Below are 21,069 nucleotides of genomic sequence, written 5' to 3'. Positions count from 1 at the left end.
ACTAAATGGACATTTGAAAGAACTTTTTTTGTTTATATTGATGATAAAATCGATAAAACTTTCGTTGGTTGTTAAATATCTTTGGAATGGAGCTGAAAAGTACGGTGGCCGGGAAGTGCAAAACAAATTAACAAAACCCAAACCAAATTAACAAAACCCAAACCAAATTAACAAAACCCAAACCAAATTAACAAAACCCAAACCAAATTAACAAAACCCAAACCAAATTAAGAAAACCGAAAACACATTAACAAAACCGAAAACACATTTACAAAACCCAAAACAAATTAACAAAACCCAAACCAAATTAACAAAACCGAAAACACATTAACAAAACCGAAAACACATTAACAAAACCCAAACCAAATTAACAAAACCCAAACCAAATTAACAAAACCGAAAACACATTAACAAGTCAGACAACCCGGAAGCGGTTGGTATAATTTGTTAATGGAAACTTACCATCATCGGACGAGACACCTTTCATTCACCTTTATATCTTTAATGACAGTCGTCTTGTCCAATGATCGGTAAGTTTCCATTCACAAAATATACCTACCGCTTCTGGGTTGTCTGAATCGGTGCATGAAACACATTAACAAATCAGAAAACACATTAACAAATCAGAAAACACATTAACAAATCAGAAAACACATTAACAAATCAGAAAACACATTAACAAATCAGAAAACACATTAACAAATCAGAAAACACAACGACATTTCAGACAACCCGGAAGCGGTTGGTATAGTTTGTGATTGGACAAGACACCTGTCACTCAAAGTATACATGAAGTTCAACAGTCTGCCACAGGGAAAAGTTGGAATGGATGGATGGAATGGATTACTGTGGATTAATTCTGTTATTTTCTTGAACGGAGAACTTTATTTAAACGGAGAACTTTACACATTAGATTCCATACCTGTATATCTTGAGTGACAGGTGTCTTGTCCAATGATCGGTAAGTTTCCATTCAAAAACGATACACTACCGTTTCTGGGTTGTCTGACTTGTCGTTGTGTTTTCGAATTTGTTAATGTGTTTTCTGATTTGTTAATTTGGTTTGGGTTTTGTTAATTTGGTTTGGGTTTTGTTAATGTGTTTTCAGTTTTGTTAATTTGGTTTGGGTTTTGTTAATTTGGTTTGGGTTTTGTTAATGTGTTTTCGGTTTTGTTAATTTGGTTTGGGTTTTGTTAATGTGTTTTCGGTTTTGTTAATTTGGTTTGGGTTTTGTTAATGTGTTTTCGGTTTTGTTAATTTGGTTTGGGTTTTGTTAATGTGTTTTCGGTTTTGTTAATTTGGTTTGGGTTTTGTTAATGTGTTTTCGGTTTTGTTAATTTGGTTTGGGTTTTGTTAATGTGTTTTCGGTTTTGTTAATTTGTTTTGCACTTCCCGGCCACCATAGAAAAGGTATAGAAAGCTGACAACCATGAAGGAAGCATTCTATTAAAATGACCTTTAAGCAGTCAATTGTATAGTTTTCTAGTGGATTTGTATAATTAATGTGTAATCATCTTGTGTGTATTTGTTTTTACAGGAGTAGGCTGTGGACTCCTGTATGCTGCTACTGTGACCATCACATGCCAGTACTTTGACAAGAAGCGAGGCCTTGCTCTTGGCATTGTTACTACAGGTAAACATGTTAAACATAGATAATGTAATGTTAATAACCATTAGCATCGAATTCCTTTTAGTACTCTATTGGAATCTAACCCTTAGAGGGTTGATGCCTTTTTTTAAGACCCTAGAGATTTTGATGTGCCATGAACATTGTTCTTTATTCAGTTCCCTCTATCATATTAATGGTAAAACTTTCATTCAACTATATTCAACATGTTCTGCTACAATAATATGTAAGTAACAGGCCAAAAAACACATTTAAGTTTATTTTCACAGACGTTTGTACACTGGATTATGTAGACTTTAGAGTCTTTGTTAAAACATTGTGTAAACCATCCTGTTCATTCACTCACAAAACAACACACTGATTATCATTCGTGAGAGACTTTTTGTTTGAGACAGTCAGTCTGTATGTGAGGGAGTGTCACCGAGCCGGAGGCAGCAGAAAACATGTCCTGTTTGTTTTTTGTCATTTAAAAAAAAATCAAATTTGGTTTTTAAAGTAAGTAATAAAAATAGACTAGGTTTAGTTTAGAATGGTGTCTTTCTGTTTTCTGTATGACTGTAAGTGGTGGAGTATTTTTAACCTTGTCATCACTACACATAATCATCATACATTATCACATTTCAGGTACAAGTATTGGTGGATTCCTCTATGCTACTGCACAGAACGAGTTCATTGAACTTTTTGGTCTTGATGGCTGCCTGCTGCTCATTGGGTCATTTGCACTCAACATCGTTGCCTGTGGTGGACTGATGAGGCCGTTGAACTTGCCAGCTTACTACCTCAAGCAGAGAGCTGCCCTGGTGGAGAAGGCTGAAGAGAAGCTCGGGGAAAGACCTCTGGTCCTTGATCACTCCATTAAAAAGGACCTGTCTGTCACTGATCTTCTAATCACGGCAGAGACCAAAGGCACTGAAAAGGCTTCTGAAAAGGAATTGCTGATCTGTTCAGCCTTGGTAAGACTTCTCAAGAAGAAGCAAAAGGCCTACATAGATTACTTGCACTCCATTGCTGAACAAATGAGGGACCGGGTGTTTGTAGCCATGTGCTTAGCACTGTTCCTTTACACCGTTGGGGCATTTCCTCCACTGCTCTTCCTGGAGGATGTGGCCCAAAGCGAGGGCTTGATTGAGGGCATCAGCGTTGTCCCTCTGGTCTCAATATTTGCTATTGCAGGGGGTATTGGGAAGCTGCTGCTGGGAATGGTGATGGACATCCGCTGGATGAACAGCTTTTTCCTCTATGGTGTCACGCTGGTGGGCAGTGGCATGGGACTGCTGCTCATCCCTTTCATTAAGAGCTACGTAGGGCTCCAGGTAATCTCTGCAGTACTGGGTTTCTTCTCAGGGAACTGGTCTATCACACCCTACATGACCACCAAGGTGGTTGGCATAGAGCGGCTCACTGAGGCCTACGGGATATTGATGTTCTTTGGTGGATTTGGGATTATGCTGGGACCCCCAATTGTAGGTAAGCATGGCCATTGAGGATTTCACCCCATACCATTACCTACTGCCTACATCTGTACTTGCTGCCAGTTGATGCTCTAATTAATTATTATTATTGTTTCCTGCAGGCTGGTTCTATGATTGGTTGCAGTCCTATGATCTGGCCTTCTACTTCAGTGGGAGTTGTGTGCTGCTGGGTGGAGTGCAACTTCTACTTTTTGCCCTGTCCTGCTGGGACAAAACCCACGACCCATCTCCCAAACCTGAAGCACAGCATGATAATAACTGTGACAGGGTGGCAGCCGTCGCCTAAAGTATGGACAATGTTTTCTTGCCTGCACAAATCCGTGGCTGAACCTGAAGATGTTTTTTTTAACTTGATTTAGTTTCCAATACTTCAGTTGGTGCTTTAAATACATGGTAAAGTAACGGACCCAAACTCGTCCTGTCCTCAGTTGTCATTTCCTTGCCTTGTTTTATGAGGCTCCAGTGTATGGAGAAAAATTAGCAACAAAAAGTTTTTTTAAATGCATGACCAAGCGTTGTGTTTCTCTTTATATTGTAATAACTGAGAACATGATGTCATGACACTAATTGAAGCAAATGCCTTTTTTTTTGCAACACTATACCATATTCTAGTGACATCTTGACCTTTTTTGTTAGTGTTGTTGTTAATGTACCAAAGTTATTTAATTTTTATTATCGTGGACAAAGGGTTAAATCGACAATCTCATGCCACGTTTTAAACCCATGTGTCTTTGTGCTGCTGAAATTTCTTTGTCACATAGTGTTGGGCTTTTTTTTAATTATTATTATTATTATTATTATTATTATTATTATTATTATTATTATTTGGACTAAAGATCTGACTTTTTTAAAAAAAAAAAAACCTATTGAAGTGTTTGTGTCTGCACGTGAGTCAGGTAACGTCACCAGTCCCTGAATTTCATTTCATTGTATTTTGATATATTTCAAGCAATATGTAGACATTTTATTAGTCCGTTTCTGTTTGTATCCTCTAACACTTTTAGACTGTTGTATTTTTACATGCACTGTAAGTAGGTTGTGTAGTAAAGATCTCTGTATTTTTCTTTCTTTTTTTACATAAAGTATTATTTTAATTGAACTGCCGCTGATGTTATTGTGTAAAATGAACCACTGACCTTTATTTATAGGTTTGTACCAGGTGTAAAAGACCCTTTACACTGTCTTAAAGCATAGGAAGCCACCTGTGATATTTATGTATGTTGTTTTTTGGTTTTGTTTTTAAAAAAAACTTTCTATGATTTTTAAAAATAGAAATAAACTGAGCTTGATATATTAGTTGTCAGCATCAGTTTAATATAATCCAGTAGGACAATAACACATGATGGTGAACAATGTTGTTGATGTATTTTCTACAACAGCAGCTCTGGCAGTAGTGTAACCTTCAAGAGAAATTAGTTTTATATTACTTTATTATTATTATCATTATTATTACATTTTTATTCTACATTATTGGGGGCACGGTGGCTTAGTGGTTAGCACGTCCGGCTCACACCTCCAGGGTTGTGGGTTCGATTCCCGCCTCCCCTTGTGTGTGTGGAGTTTGCATGTTCTCCCCGTGCCTCGGGGGTTTCCTCCGGGTACTCCGGTTTCCTCCCCCGGTCCAAAGACATGCATGGTAGGTTGATTGGCATCTCTGGAAAATTGTCCGTAGCGTGTGATTGCGTGAGTGAATGAGAGAGTGTGTGTGTGCCCTGTGATGGGTTGGCACTCCGTCCAGGGTGTATCCTGCCTTGATGGCCGATGACGCCTGAGATAGGCACAGGCTCCCCGTGACCCGAGAGTAGTTCGGATAAGCGGTAGAAGATGAATGAATGAATGAATTCTACATTATAGTTTTTCTGTAGTAATTAAATTATCCACAGAGACAGCGGCTAAAAGGATTCTGTAAGGAGATGCTTATTTAACATTAATGTAAGGAGCCACATTTGCGTAACACATAACACAAATGTTAAGCCACATTTCAGTGAAAAGCTTTGCTTTGCAAATCAGGAGATTTGTTTAAAGCTGGGAACAAATTAGAAAATACATTTTACAGTATATGGAGAGAGAACATGTTTCCAACGTTTAAACTAAAGTCATTGGAGTCAGTTGATATTTGTGTGATAAACTAAAGTCTGTTCCTGTCACTGGATTCATCAAAGCACAGTTTTGTACAGCAAGTAATCATGTTGTCAGAAGCAAGAGAGCTCAATACAGACATCACGCGCTCTCCTGGCGGCACAGCCTCACACCAGGGTGCGTTAAGTGAAATTCTTGGTTAATGATAAATACTCTTCCTCCTAAGAAAGAAAAACCACAGTTAATAAAATCAGCTTACAGGTATACAGTATGAGCTGGAGGTCAATGAGCAGCGTAGAAACGTGCTGTTTTTATTCAGTCATATTAAGAATAAATCAATCCTTTACATGGGTGTGTTTTTCATTTGGATTACATTTCCTTTCTCTACAAGGTAACACTTCACACAGTAAAGCAATTTAAGTGGAAAGCAATTCTTCGTTTTAAATTTTTTGATATTCATATATTTCCTGTAAATTGTATTTAAAATAGGCTTTATTTCTTACATATACATTACAGTACAGGCAAATGTTTTCTTCTCAGGTCCCAGTTAGGAAGTAGGAGCCCTGGAGCAGGGAGATATGTTTACCCCATATCTAGATATACTGTCTGTCTGTCTGTAATATAGTCTAGTCTAATGTTTCATTAATGCACTTCAGAGTATTTAAGAATTTAAGCAGCTTTCTAACTTTGACTTTCTCCACCAGAGGTCACTGTTTAACTTCACCAAGGTTTTCATTTAACAAATTTTCAATGCATATAAAATGATTTTCATTACTTATAAAACATTCGTCTGTTATCCAAAAAAAAAAGCACACACGTGTGGTTGTGTGTTGGTCCTGAACACATCTCCTGTACGTCAAAACTGTTCTGTTCATCTTGCACACATGAGTATTGATAGAAGAATATTTAAAGTAATTGATGGCCACTTGTGTGACCATGGTAACAGGGCAAAGGCAGGAGATGTACTGCTCCTCTGACGTACCATGTAGATTGCAGTGTTTGATCAGGGTATAAATAGAACAGTAAGGCCTAAACCGCTAGCTTTCTGCTCTGCTCATGTACACACACCCCACACACTCACACACTACAAGCACAAAAACATCTACTAACTGATACCTCAGTCAAATATAACCCTGCAGTGTAATAACCAGCACAGAAAGAGGGGGACAGACACAGTGTAAAATCCACTAATCACTTTCATATTAATCCCAGCCTCCCTTTTACCCTTAATTAGAATCTTTATTTCTAATGTGATTTAAAGTCTTTTTGTCTTCACCCACATATCAATTAACACATCTAGTGCTTTTCACAATATGTACAAACTCTAATTTATTTGTACCACACAGGGACACAGCAAATTTTTTGGACTTAAATGGATCCTGTTGTACCACCACCTCAGCACGCATGCTTGGTGTGTGTTAGTTATTCATTTTTTTATTTTTATTTATTTTTTTTAATAGAAAAGGGGGGCTAATAATTCTGCACATGTACCGTTCTAGTGTCACATCTTCATGTGCAGAGCCTTGATTATAAACACGAACAGGTCATAAACTGTAAGATTACAGTCAGACACTTTATTGATGCGTATCATTATATAATGTAAAAACAGCCCAATAAACAACTACAATAAAGTGATAGAAGACTTTCTGGTACCAGACAATGAGACGATAAACTTTATAGTTATAGTGTAAAGGTTGTTTCTTTGTTTATAAAGAGTGGTTTAGTTTAACTGAGTATTATAGAGAAATGTAAGGCTTTCTGAGGAAAAACAAAAAAACAAAAAACAAGATCTATAATTTCCTTCATTTGATTTTTTATGGCTTTTACCAATAGATATTATAGAGCAGCTCTACAGATTTAAAGCTTCAGACTCAGCAGTGGGATGAACTTCAAACCTCAATCCAAACAGCTGAATCCTAATAATCACATGAAAATCTTTGTGTTTTGCTTGATAGATTCACTTTGCTTGTATTTCTTCATTTGCTTTGGATAAAATTTTAAATGGTCACATCCTCACTGTTTCATCACAGCCTACAAACATGGCCACCCTGGACTCACACTCCCAGCAAGCACCTGACCTCCCTCGCTCCTAGTCACTATCCTGGGTTAAATTAGTATGTTCCGTTACTGTTTATAACCATCTTCAGTTCACTCGTGTCCCCTTTTCACACCTGACTGACATTCTCCTCTTGTTTACAAGTTTTTTTGTCTATAGATTTTATAGTTCGATATTTTCTGCTCTTTACATGATTTTGTCCTGCCTGTTTGTACCCAGTTAGTACCTTGACCAACCTGTGCTTGTTTTGACCCCTTTTCCCCTCAAAGATCTGCTGTTCCTAATATTTTGAACTGTTCCTATTTCCTATTTGAACTGCACTTACTCTCTAAGTGTCTGTGTATGTGGCATAAATGAACAATTGTAAAAAATATATTTATATTTAAATCTCCAGCGATCCAACTAAAGGCAACAGTGGCTAGGAAAAACTCCCTGAAAAGTCATTAGGAAGAAACCTGGCGAGAAGCCAGACTGCAAAGGGAACTAATACGCTAGATAGAAAAATGACAAATTATTCTTCAGGTGCAAATCTACAGTTTCCAGGTGAAACTCCACTGAAGCAAGGGTGAAAATTGTGTATAAACTGAGGTAAATTAAATAAATTATTAAATTAAATAAATTAAAAACTAAATAAATCATTTATTCAATTATTAGATATGCTCTTAACCTTTACTGATTTAAATCTAATTAAAGTGCAATCTGTGACTCAGGCAGGTCTAATTATGACAGAATAACCTTAAAAAAGAGCCAAGAAGTTAACAGGAAAACCAGGGCAGCACCACACTACTAGAAGCACAAGGCTAGGACATGATCGTAGTCTGGTACGTTTTAATTATTGTCTTGCCACATTAAAGCATTAAACATCAGGCCTATAACAAAGATGTCTGAAACCACAGCTAGGATTTCTGTATGTTACTCTATAAACGTAAGCAGAGACAGATGACATGGTAGAAACCATCCCTTCACCACCACATACTTGTGAAACAGCACCACCTGGCTGCTAAATGCAGCACAAAATGTCACATGCTTGAACACACAGCAAATCAATAATCTTTTGAGCAAATTAATAGAGTAAATCTATTGGCCTTGGGCATGAACAACTCTGAATAAATTACTGGTAACATGATCCTACCTTTCTGCTGACCAGATTTCTCCTCATGCTGGAGGGTGAAGGAGAGAGAGGGCATCTGGAAGGCCATGCTAACAGACTTTTAACATGTACTCAGACACCCTGACCGGTGTATCTTCACTGTTGTGGCTCTCGATTTGGTTAATAACTTCAGTTCGACAAGATTCTTTGCTATTCTGAATTCTGACTCTATAGTAAATAGTTCTAGATTATAATTGATGCATATACCCTGATGACAATGGGTTCCTTTCCTCATGTCTTCTCAGGGAGTCTTTCCTTGCCACCATTAGCTCTGGATTCTATCTGATAATATCTGTATTTTTGTAAAAGTTCTGAAAATGATTGCATTTCAGACTAAAATCGCAGTACAGCATCATCGACAGCCAGCAGCAAGAAGCGTAGCAACATGCTATTAAGAGGACAACGGTGGGCAAAACGTTAACCAGCTAACAATAGTGATAACGTTAATGTTGTAGCTCACTCTCGTGGAGAATGGTCTGTTATTTGAAGTGATTTCAGTTGGTTTTACTGATTATATGCAAGAAATTAAGAGTATTTCTGTTTGTTTTTTTTTGAGCTCACCGATGCCCACGAGTCATTGTGACTGACACAAGGAGAGGAAGCATGTCATCAAACCTTAAACCTAGTTCTTCAGGAACAGGTTGGTCTTTAGGGGTCGTCTGAAGACATCAAGACAATTTTCTTCCCATGACTCCACAGATTTGCAGTTTCCATTGGTGATCTTGTGACAATAAGACGAATGCTGTTTATCCATTTAAGTATTTCAGCTTTTTGAAGCCCTCAGGCCTGACAAAGGAAGTAGGAAGGGACAGCTTGAACTTTATTACAGTAATTCATATTGGTTTGTTCTTTAGAATTGGAGATCCATGCAGTAATTGGATGTCTCCGGTGTGTAATCTTTGCCTGTGTCCATGCGTGTGGAGATGAGTCAGGCCATGAAAGCTTCAAGATCCGCTTTGCTGGAGTGACTCAGGCTGTCCTGCTCTCTCACATCCATTTAACTCTTTTACACACACAGCACACGAACAACACAGGGTTGCCAAATCTCAGATTAGCAATCTTTTCACTGATTGTGTAACACCCAGACTCATTCATCGTGTAATGCTGGAGCAGTAAAATGCAGCTGAAGGTGATAATAAAATTTTCACAGAGTTTCATCCAAATAATGAACAAAGACACTGTAGGTAAAATAATGACGTTAAACCTGCACTGAATTTTACAAGATGACTGACTGTATGTGATAATTGTAGCAAATAAAACACAAGCTAACATGAGAATTTACAATGTTTTCCCAATATAATTATAAATTGTTGTTGCTAAGCTAATCTGGTATCCTATAAATATATAAATATATCCTATAGATCGTGAAGATAAAAACGTGAACGCAAAATCAAGCAAACGCTACGATATTTGGAGGCGCTTGCAATTTTTGGGTAAGACGTGTCATGAACATACATCCAAATGATTCACGTGTGTGGAACGTGAGTACAACGATCAAAAAAATAATTACATACAAGTATTCACTGGTACGAGTTTAAAGGAGAATCCAATTCAAAAAGGCAGAAAAAACTTCACAGGAGGTCACAAATTATAATAATAATAATAATAATAATAATAATAATAATAATAATAATAATAATAATAATAATAAGCATAAAAAAAAAAGCATCAAGCATTTTGGCATCAGTCGATCTTGGCTGTCTTGTTATTTTATTGTGTTCTCTTTTATTTATTTTACTTTTAATATTTTATTGTAAAGCACTTTGTAGCTCCAGATAATACAGTTTATTTACTTTTTAACTACTTTAACTAGCCATGACACCCGCTTCAAATGTTATCACTCGATTGAATGGATGTTATCAGTGGTTAATCGGACCATAGATATGGTCCGGGGGGGGGCATGTTGCGGCTACTGGTAGGCTCAGAAGGTTGTTATCATCCATCCAAATGGTTAATCAATGATACAACTACAAGAGAAGACTCCAGATCCACTCAGAGGAATCCAGTTCACCGCAACATGCCCCCCTGGACCATGTCTATGGTCCGATTAACCACTGATAACATCCATTTAATCGAGTGATAACATTCGAAGTGGGTGGCCATGATACAAAAATGGTCTTTCCAGGTTTGCTGCTCAAAGTCATACAACCTGGAAGTCAAACAGACTTTACTGACTTTTACAGATTTTCTATCTGATTTTCAGCCTTGAACTGGAAAAACATATAGGCAATATTTTGTATTTGACACCAAAGTCAATGAAACGAAATAGCAGACATTTGTTGATGCATAAATAACTGCTCCATTTATAAATCCTTGCTAGAGCTACATTTGTCTATGGTTAAAGCTGCAGGTCTGGAATATGTCTCTCTCTTTCAGCTTTGCACAGCTGGAGCTTCCATTCTTTTTGGCAAAATTGTTTCTGTTAGACTGCATCGAGACAGCAGTTTTCATGTCTTACCACAATGTTTCAGTTAGATTGAGGTCTTGGCTTTGACTGGGTCATTTGGGCCCTTGGGTTTAGCTTTGGCAGTAAGTTTAGTGTTGTTTCCTGTTGGAAAGCTAACCCATACCTCAGTCCTATTTGCAAAACTAGAACAGATTTTCTTCTACGAGTGCTCTGTATTACTCTCCATCCAACCTGCCCTCATCCCTGACTAGTTTCCCAGTCTAATGGATGAAAAGCATCCCAGTAACAACATGCTACCACCACTTTGTTTCATTGTGTGAATTGTATTCTCATATAATGGATTTTCTGCCAAGAAAAAAAATACATTTTGGTCTCATCAGACTCTAAAACCATCAACATACCTTTGGGTAAAATGGCAAAATGATTTGGCTTTATTTTAATAATAGTTTTCTTCTCACCACAGTTCCAGAAAGCCCAGCTTCTCCCATATGAACTGTAGAATTATCTAAATATTGCAGAATTACCGCTGGCCTCTTGGTGGCATCTACTTTGGTTGACAGCCTGCTTTTGGGACGTAGAGCAGAAGAGGCAGATATTTTGTTTATTTTTTAATTATTAATGTAATGGTAGAACTGATGTGTTCCCAGAACGTTGTCATGGACATATTGTGTAGCACTTTGGTCATCTCTATGCTGCGTGTTTAGCTTTGGGGTGAATACTTATGCAATTACAACTTATTGTGATTGTATTGATTCCCCCTCAAGCCACTTTAATAACATGAGCTATTTTGGGTCGATCCAGACCTCTAATCCCAGTTAAGTTGATTTTAGTTCCTAATTTAGTGTCTAATGTCCTTATGGGTTTGTGTTACAAATCGCAAGACCAGCGATCATGTCAGTAAAACCACAAACTAAAAATAAAACTGAAGAGGAAACATTACAGCATCCTGCTATTATATAACACAAGACAAGAAAGAGACAAATTATATTTATGTGAATGAAAATCCTCAACACACAACATTCATTTATTTGTTATTATTCATTTAGTCTAGAGTGTTTCGTCAGCTCCAAAATCAATCCATCCATCTTCTGTACCATTTATTCTACACAGGATTACAGGACCCCTGGACCTTTATCAGGTGACTCAGGGCACAAGGTCTCACACACAGCCACACATTCATTTATTAACACACTATAGGGACAATTTAGAGATGCCAGCCAGCCTACAATAATGCCTTTGGTCTAGGGGAGGAAAATGGAGAACCCAGAGGAAACCCCTAAGGCACATGGAGACTCCACAGGGCAGAGCGTGACATGTTAGCCACTAAATCACCAAAATGACACACAATATATACTGAATGCTGAAATGTTCCACTGATCCAACAGAGGAAACTGCAAATTGAAAAGGAACTGACCTCATTCATATAGATTCTTCTTCTTCCAATTTTTTTAGACCCATTTTTACCAGTACACTGCTAAAGGAATGGAAATCGATTTATCAGACATTTTCTATCGTGATAAACAAATGAATTATTTAATCACTGCAAGTCTGTTATATAATTAAACAGGACTCAGGCTTCCAGAGTGAGATTTTTTCCCTCTGTTGGATGACACAGAATTTCAGTGGTAGAAGATAAAGCCTTAAATAATCATATTATCTCCACTATATAAATCCACTATATAACTTGACTATTTTGTGGTTCTTTTGGGAATGAATTCCAATAAGAATTCGATCCTCTTGATAAGATTCCATAGGTGAAACCTTATAACCAAATAATTCCAATACAACAAAATACTGTGTTGATGTTTTTTGTATGAATCAACACAGGAATGAAAAGAAAATCTTATTAAACATCCAAATCAAAGAGATTGTTCACGTAACCAAAGGATCTACAGGTGTCTCCAACCATGTTAGATTTCACAGGAAGCAGCTTGTGTTGTGTGTTCATTTGAAACACACAGATCATATAATATAATTATTGTGGTTATATTGATTAATAAAGACACTACATGCTGAAGTGATGTGTATCACTGGTGCAGGCAGAACTCGTGCACACAACCACGATGTTTGTTCCCCTAAGGAGTAAGAAAGAGAGAGAGAGAGAGAGAGAGAGAGAGAGAGAGAGAGAGAGAGAGAGGATAAGAAGGGAAGGGGCTGGATGAGTCATCCTCAGAGACGCTTGCACATCTCAGTCTCCTTTCATATAGCTGGCAGAAAGAGAGGGGGATGCAGCAGCACCATCAAGGAGAACTACATCATTCTTGACGTTAGTCTGTGCATCTCTGCATGTATGGGTTCCTCTCTCCTTGGCCTGCTGCTGGAAGCTGGATTTTCTCCTCCTCCTCCTTTTTTTATGAATGGATTAAGGGAGGAGCCATGCTTTTGTATCACAGATTCTATCACGTGTGAGAACATCATCCGTCCCTCAGATGCAGGAAAAACCTCCATGCCACGCCTGAGAAACCCCTTCCTCTCCTTCTTACCCCACGCATCCAGTCATCACTCCCACTCCCTCCCTCCTTCCCTCCCTCCAGTTCTTCTACCGCTTCAGCCGGTCTCATCCGGCCTGCCCTGGGGCTTGCTGACGCTAGCAGACCCCCCCGACCTCCCCTTCTCTCTCTCTCTCTTTCTCTCTCTCTCTCTCACTCTCTTCCCACCACTGCATGAATAACCCAGGCGAGGCTAGGAGCTGCTGCTGCAGCATTCATACGATCGAAGCACGTTCACACACCTCCTCTTGAACACGCCTGTGAGCAGCAGCAGAGGCAGCGTTAAGTGTGTGAGTGTGCCTGTGTGTAAGAGTGAGAGCAAAACTGCGGCGGTATTCCAGCTCTCCATCTCTTCGTCTGACTCCTGCTGGATTGCTCAGTCTACTGTTCCTCCATCCCAACCTTTTAGCCTGTACCTCGTTGGCATGTTTTGCTTCTGCCTGCAGGGCTCTCTGTTGAAGCTCCAGGCTCTGGAGGAAGATGCCAGTTCACCGCCGGATTCTTCTCCCGATGAAAGCCCGACCGGCACGAGTGGAAGGGAAGAGACACAACCCCCTTCACGCGGCAGCCTGAGAGATGAGAACAGCCCTCAAGGTAATACCTTCAGCATGATCATCAGGTGCACCATCTCACTCATGCAGCCTCTCATGTGCATGTCTTAGCATCAACATGCAGGTGGAAGATGTGACGTAGTACATTTCGATATGTCACGCTTCCTGGAGCCTCTGGATGCTGTGTGAAATGCCATGATTTGGATTAATACATAGCAAATTGAACCTGACAGTTCTTCATCTCCTGTTGACTCATTTGTGAGAATGGGTAATCGCTTTTGTTTTTGGTGCCATTTCACGCAGGTGTCTATTAATAATGCGGCGAGTTGGAGGGATATGCAGCGTGGCCGCACCTCCTCACAGCATGGCTTTCTTTCTCCTGTGCTTTGACTACCACACACTGCGAAGCTGACACACACATTTCAGCATTCTGCTTGCATTATCTTCATCTTTATTTCTGCACAGCTGTTTATTCAAGCAATCATTGTTGTTTAGTGTTATTTTTTCTTGCCCAATCCTGTGTCATCTATTTATAGATCATAAAACAGGGTCAGGGATTGCCCAGAGGTTTTGCTTATATTTTTGCTATCATTAGGAAAGGTTTGATGACTCACTGGTGTTTCTTCATGCATGTGTGTTGGTGAACACGTGTACAAGCATGGATGAATTTAGAGATGAGATTTTTACCTGCAGTCTAACGTTTATTCTCTTTTCAGCTTTATTTGATTTACTCTACATAATTACAGTTATTTTTGAAAAATCTGCAGATTATTATTGTACAAATGCACAGATCTTAAATTAGAAGCAATATGATGGACCGTGACTGAAAGCATGTAGTGAACACTGTTTCTTGTAAACAGCTCTTACAAACCTGTATCCTGCTGACAAAATAATTCTCATTTCAAAAGCATTGCACTACAAAATGCATTTAAAGTGACTTTTTTTCTCCCTGAGGCAAAATCTCCTTTCCAAAATCTCTCTAAACCAGAATGAAATGAATCCAAATCATATCCACCCACTAAAGGCCATTTTCTCCGGCCCAGTGTGGTTAAAAATAACCAGATATGGGAGGTAATCTGACAATCTGGCAACACTAGGTAATTACAACTGTGCATTTGCTGTTTGTACAAAAAAATTACCAGGATAAACAGGATCATTTCTCCTCTTTGTCTAAACTGTGTATCATTTAAACTGTGATTTATAAGACACGGTTTTATAACAACGCAGTTGTCACATATCCGAGGTGTGGTGTAGAGGTTTCTAAATTTAACTTCACTCCAGTGACGGACTAAATGATTGGGGTTAACAGGGGTTAATGTCTGCTTTTGTATTTGAAGCAAAAAAAATATCCATCGACATCACAAACGCAGTTCCAGAGAATAATGTAAGGGGAAGATTTATTTTCGGACACACACACACACACACACACACACACACACACACACACACACTTCTATATTTGTGAAAGTGTCTACTTTCCTGTGACTTATTAAGCATCACTGTGGAGAGAGACATCGTCCAAAGAGAGCATTTGTCCTCTGCTAAAAGGAGATAATAAATACAGTCTAAATCTATTCTATTGATTAGAACCAATACCTAGCCTTGAAAATAAACAAGGACAAATTGATCGAAGATATTTAATGTGTATCGAATATTTCCATATTAAAGATAGATAACCTTAATAAAGACATGACACAGTGAGTCAGAATGTCCAGAGTCTCTCATCTTTTCGAGGTGAGACTGAGAAATTATTGAATCACAATTAAGGCCAATGTGTTCTTTTTTTTAGACATGAGTTTGATGTGCATCAACCCCAGCAGCAGGCGTGGATCTGAAGCAGCATTTTAGCCATGTGAGATGTGATGCGAGCCCACGCAGGCTCCAGTATAGGGGTGTGTAGGAATGTAGGCGCTTATTATGGCTGTGGTGTGAATTTTAGCATGGGACCGGTAAACTGTAGGAACTAGATATACACAATTAGTCTTATAATTAATTTAAATTTTAAATACATTCTGTTACTTAATGAAGAAAAAACCTAGAGAGATGTTTTTTTATCATTTATGGAGGACGTCTCCAGTGTCAGTGGTAAGATAAAGAATGGAGGTTTTATCAGTGGAGAAATCTAGTGAACTCTGCTCTAGAGCTGATATAACAAGTATAATCTCTGTAGTATGTAAGAGGAATAATCACTGTGGGGTGAACGGTTATTGGAAAATAATCAACCACCTCAATGATCATTTTCCTAGGAAATAGAGCAGAAACACTAAAAAGGGAACAAAAACAAGCCAAAAAGTCTCAAGAGTTAAAACAAGAAAATCCAACTAGAGTTAAGAAGCAAGGAATCCAATAGAAATACAAAACTATGCAGAGACAGAAAATAATGAAGTTATACACAGAAAAATGAAGTAAGTAAACAGGTAACAGGTCGATACTATCAGGATGACATGCCTGTGACATGTCAGAGGGTGGAGACAGGAGCAGGAAGTGAACATAAAGAAAGTCACTATAAGAGCGCAAGCTGTGCAGATGGTGCAACTTAACACACATCAACACTTTATTAGACCAGTTATTAGTAATAAGGAAATAATCTGAAATTCAACATAATACTGGACGTGTTGAAATAAATTCCTAAAAATAATTTTTACTTTCTTTATTTGGTCTTAAGGGTCTACTTTACTTACCGCAAGTGTTCTCTTTCTGCATGTGATGTAAAGGCACCTCATATAGAGCTGTGTGACTCTATTTGTGTGTGTGTGTGTGTGTAGATCGTAGGCAGTCTGAAGGTGACTGTAGCAGTGATCTCCAGCAGAACCCCGGCCCCAGTCGCCTCATCTCTTACATCACAGATGGGAACAGCCCTTTACCCTCACCACGATGTGCCAGTCTCAGCCTCAGCCAGCGCTTCAACACTGACCCTGAGAGTGCGCCATCACCTCCCTGTACACAGCAACTCATCATGTACGATTACACACACACAGACACACACACAAAATACATACAAACACACCCATACACACACACACACACACACAGACAAATGCGTATACACACACCCATGCATACACACACACACACACACACACACACACACACACACACACACACACACACACAAATGCATAGACAGAAACACACACACACAAATGCATACACATAAACACACACACACACAAATGCATACAAATAAACAAACACACACACAAATGCATACACATAAACACACACACACACAGACAAATGCATACACACACATACACACACACAAATGCATACACACACAAACAAATGCACACACACACACACACACACACACACCGACACACACACTATATTTAATTATAGAATGTTGAACATCACTACCTGTTCATGCCTCATCAGATGGAGTATTAAATCCCAACTGTCTGATTGTCTGTGTCAGGCCTCGTGGGATGGTCCGACCGGAGACGTCTGATGACGCTAAAGACACTCTGTCTATTCCATTACTCACTAAACACATCCAGACCCTCAAGAGACGGATACGCAAGTTTGAAGAGCGCTTCGAACAAGAGATGAACTACAAGGTACGAGGTTGCCAGATTGTAGCCACTGTCTATAATTCCACACGCTCACCAGACTGCATTAATATTAAATGATATTTATTCAGCTTTAGCCTTGCTGGTGTTGGAAGCTCAGGTGATTCCCAGTATTCTTCTGCGAGCCCACAGACAGTTAAGGGAAAAGGCTTTCTTCTTATTTTGTGTTATTCTTGCTGATAGTCCAAAAATATAGATATTATAGTATAACTTGACTATTTGAGCATGTCTAAATCAATCAAAATAAGAAATACTTCATTAATCCCTAGGGGGAACTTTATATCACACACACACACACACTTATATACAGTAGACATACAGTATATTCACACACACATATACACACACACGCACATACACACACACACACACTTATATACAGTAGACCAGAGGTGGGTAGAGTAGCCAAAAATTGTACTCAAGTAAAAGTACTGTTACTTCAGAATAATATGACTCAAGTAAAAGTAAAAAGTAGACATCCAAATAATTACTTGAATAAGAGTAAAAAAGTACTTGGTGAAAAAACTACTCAAGTACTGAGTAACTGTTGAGTAACGTCTGATTTATTTTTTAACACGACAACAATCAGACAGACAAAAAATACAAAATAATCTTTAGGCAAATTATGGCTCATCCAATCAATAAAATAAATTAAAATTAATTAATTACAAAATAGCTTAAATTTAAATAATTCAGGTAAATTCAAGTACTTAATAAATAAAATAATAATAAATAAAAAATAAATATGCACAAGTAACACAAATTTACAATCCTTTATACTTTTTTACCAGGCAGAACTAGAACGAGGCAGCCCATAGATTCTCATAAACTGTGTGCATGTCTCCAGTGACAGAACAACAGAAGGAAACACACACACACACACACACACACACACACACACACACACACACACACACACACACACACACACACACATTTCATTTCTTTTGTGTTGTGATTGTTGCACATTTGATGCCTTGATGAAAGGGCAATAATAATGAAATACATCTCTACTCCTTTAATTAATTTCAGGAAGCCTCTAGTACTTTCCTTAGTTTCAGGTAAGCTAAAGCTTCTGGTTGCAAAGCTGTTTTTGTTTCTCAAAATATCTTCCTTCATGTTCATCAGAACAAAGAAATTTATACAGGTTTGTAACAACATGAGAGTGAGTAAATAATGACAGAATTTTCATTTTGAGTGAACTATCCCTTTAAATATGTGTGTTCGGCGCTGCAAGAAACGACACGTCTGACGTCATCTGTTTGTCGGCTCTTGCGGCGCTGAGTAAAGTTGAGCACATAAAAAACTCGAAACAGCTGAACTCGACAAAACTGCTGTGTTGCTATAACTAACGCGTCCCGCCGCTGAGATTGAGTATGGTAACGTGACGAGACTGCACAACTACGTTTGATTTGTGAAACACAGTCACGTGGTAGAGCCTTAGCGGAAGTTTTTCTATCTGTCAAAATAAAACATTAAAATTGATGAGTAGAAAACCAAAGAGGTAAAAAGAAAAGTAACGAGATCATTGTAGCCTAATGTAGCGGAGTAAGAGTACAGTTTCTTCTTCACAAATCTACTCAAGTAAAAGTAAAAAGTATAGTGATTTAAAACTACTCCTAGAAGTATAATTTTTTCAAAAACTTACTCAAGTAAATGTAACGGAGTAAATGTAACTCGTTACTACACCCACCTCTGCAGTAGACATACAGTATATTCACATACACACACATGCACACACACACGCACACACACGCACACACACACATACAGTATATTCACACACACACACACACACACACACACACACACTTATATACAGTAGACATACAGTATATTCACACACACACACGTATATACAGTACACATACAGAATATTCACACACACACACACACATATACAGTAGACATACAATATATAAACATACACACACACGCAAACACACACACACACATATACAGTAGACATACAGTATATTCACACACGCACACACATGCACACACACACACGCACGCACACGCACATACACACACACACACACACACTTACAGTATATACAGTAGACATACAGTATATTCACACACACACGCACATACACAGACACACACACATATACAGTAGACATACAGTATATTCACACACACACACGCAGAGACACACACACACGCAGAGACACACACACACGCACACAGACACACTAAGTGAACATATCTGTAGATCTGACCCTTAAGGCATGTTGTTTATACTTTTGAGATAAGTCTAACGTTCCACATGTGTAAAAGGTAATTCTTTGGTGCTCAGGATTCACACACTCACATAACTTGGGGCAGAAAAGGGCAAGAAACATCTCTCTATATTGTTTACCCATTCACACGTCATTTAACTGTTACTGTTGCCCTTTGGCGGTGGCTTAGTGGTTAGCACGTTCGCCTCACACCTCCAGGGTTGGGGGTTCGATTCCCGCCTCCACCTTGTGTGTGTGGAGTTTGCATGTTCTCCCCGTGCCTTGGGGGTTTCCTCCGGGTACTCCGGTTTCCTCCCCCGGTCCAAAGACATGCATGGTAGGTTGATTGGCATCTCTGGAAAAATTGTCCATAGTGTGTGATTGCGTGAGTGAATGAGAGTGTGTGTGTGCCCTGCGAGGGGTTGGCACTCCGTCCAGGGTGTATCCTGCCTTGATGCCCGATGACGCCTGAGATAGGCACAGGCTCCCCGTGACCCGAGGTAGTTCGGATAAGCGGTAGAAAATGAATGAATGAATGAATGTTGCCCTTTGGTGGTGAACAGAGTTACTGCAGTTTAGTGAGAAATAAAATGATTTAGTTACATTTAAAAGAACAGAGAACAGAATATATCTATAAGAAATGGCATTTTTCTTTTTTCTTTTGTTTCTTTTCTTTTGTTTCTTTTAACTCCAGCCCTCCCATAATGACAAGTCTACAAATCCAGAGGTATTAAAGCTCATGAGTGAACTGGCCAAGTCTCGGAAGCAGCTCAAAGGTGAGCAATATTTCTCTGTAACCTTCAGAAAACTATATTGCTTACTGTTTGATAGTTAAAGCTCAGGAAACACAAACTCATACTAAATATTAATTACTTATTTAATCTGATTTATGTTACAAAAATGATCGGGTCATTTTAATCTATGATTAAAACTGTGAGATAGAAAATCAGAATATAATATCAAAATATCATCCAAATCTAACTTTTATTCATATATTCAATTCAAGTTTATTTGTATAGCGTTTTTACAATTGACATTGTCTCAAAGCAGCTGTACAGAACATAAATATAGAACAAAAGGTTAATATAAAGAGTAATATAAAGATTAATATAATACAGAATTCAAGATTAATATTACATAGATTTAAATGTGTATGTATTTATCCCCAATGAGCAAGTGTGAGGTGACTCAGGTGACCGTGGGGAGGAAAAACTCCCTTAGATGGTAAAGGAAGAAACCTTGAGAGGAACCAGACTCAAAGGGGAACCTCATCCTCATATGGGTGACACTGGAGGGTGTGATTATAAATATACAGTCTGATAAATGTTGTATTAATGTAAAAGACCACATGGAGTTCACATCTCCTCTTTAGTATCGCAGAGTCTGACTGGAGCTGGTAGATCTCTAGATGCCTCCGGATTCACTGAGTCGGCCTCATCTC

General features: G+C 38.5%; 2 protein-coding genes across 4 annotated transcripts in view; both read left to right on the top strand.

The window, feature by feature from the left end:
• slc16a9b (solute carrier family 16 member 9b) overlaps positions 1–4,198 on the top strand; it is an 8,320-nt gene extending 4,122 nt beyond the window's left edge. For all 3 annotated transcript variants that reach the window (XM_060863988.1, XM_060863987.1, XM_060863986.1), the window contains exons 4-6: positions 1,538–1,633; positions 2,252–3,094; positions 3,201–4,198. In XM_060863988.1, the coding sequence (XP_060719971.1) occupies positions 1,538–1,633; positions 2,252–3,094; positions 3,201–3,385 (1,124 nt within the window). In that variant the 3' untranslated portion in view covers positions 3,386–4,198. The remainder of the gene's footprint in view (positions 1–1,537; positions 1,634–2,251; positions 3,095–3,200) is intronic.
• A 9,279-nt stretch (positions 4,199–13,477) lies between these two features.
• The window catches only part of fam13c (family with sequence similarity 13 member C), an 11,944-nt gene continuing 4,352 nt past the window's right edge, over positions 13,478–21,069 (top strand). The window contains exons 1-4 of the mRNA XM_060863982.1: positions 13,478–13,874; positions 16,597–16,789; positions 17,250–17,391; positions 20,323–20,404. Coding sequence (XP_060719965.1) covers positions 13,706–13,874; positions 16,597–16,789; positions 17,250–17,391; positions 20,323–20,404 — 586 coding nt within the window. The 5' untranslated portion in view covers positions 13,478–13,705. The remainder of the gene's footprint in view (positions 13,875–16,596; positions 16,790–17,249; positions 17,392–20,322; positions 20,405–21,069) is intronic.

This window comes from Tachysurus vachellii, chromosome 2 (assembly GCF_030014155.1).
Source record: "Tachysurus vachellii isolate PV-2020 chromosome 2, HZAU_Pvac_v1, whole genome shotgun sequence".
Classification (NCBI taxonomy): domain Eukaryota; kingdom Metazoa; phylum Chordata; class Actinopteri; order Siluriformes; family Bagridae; genus Tachysurus; species Tachysurus vachellii.
The sequence above is the reverse complement of the archived record's forward strand: the minus strand, read 5'-3'. Positions and strand labels throughout refer to the sequence as shown.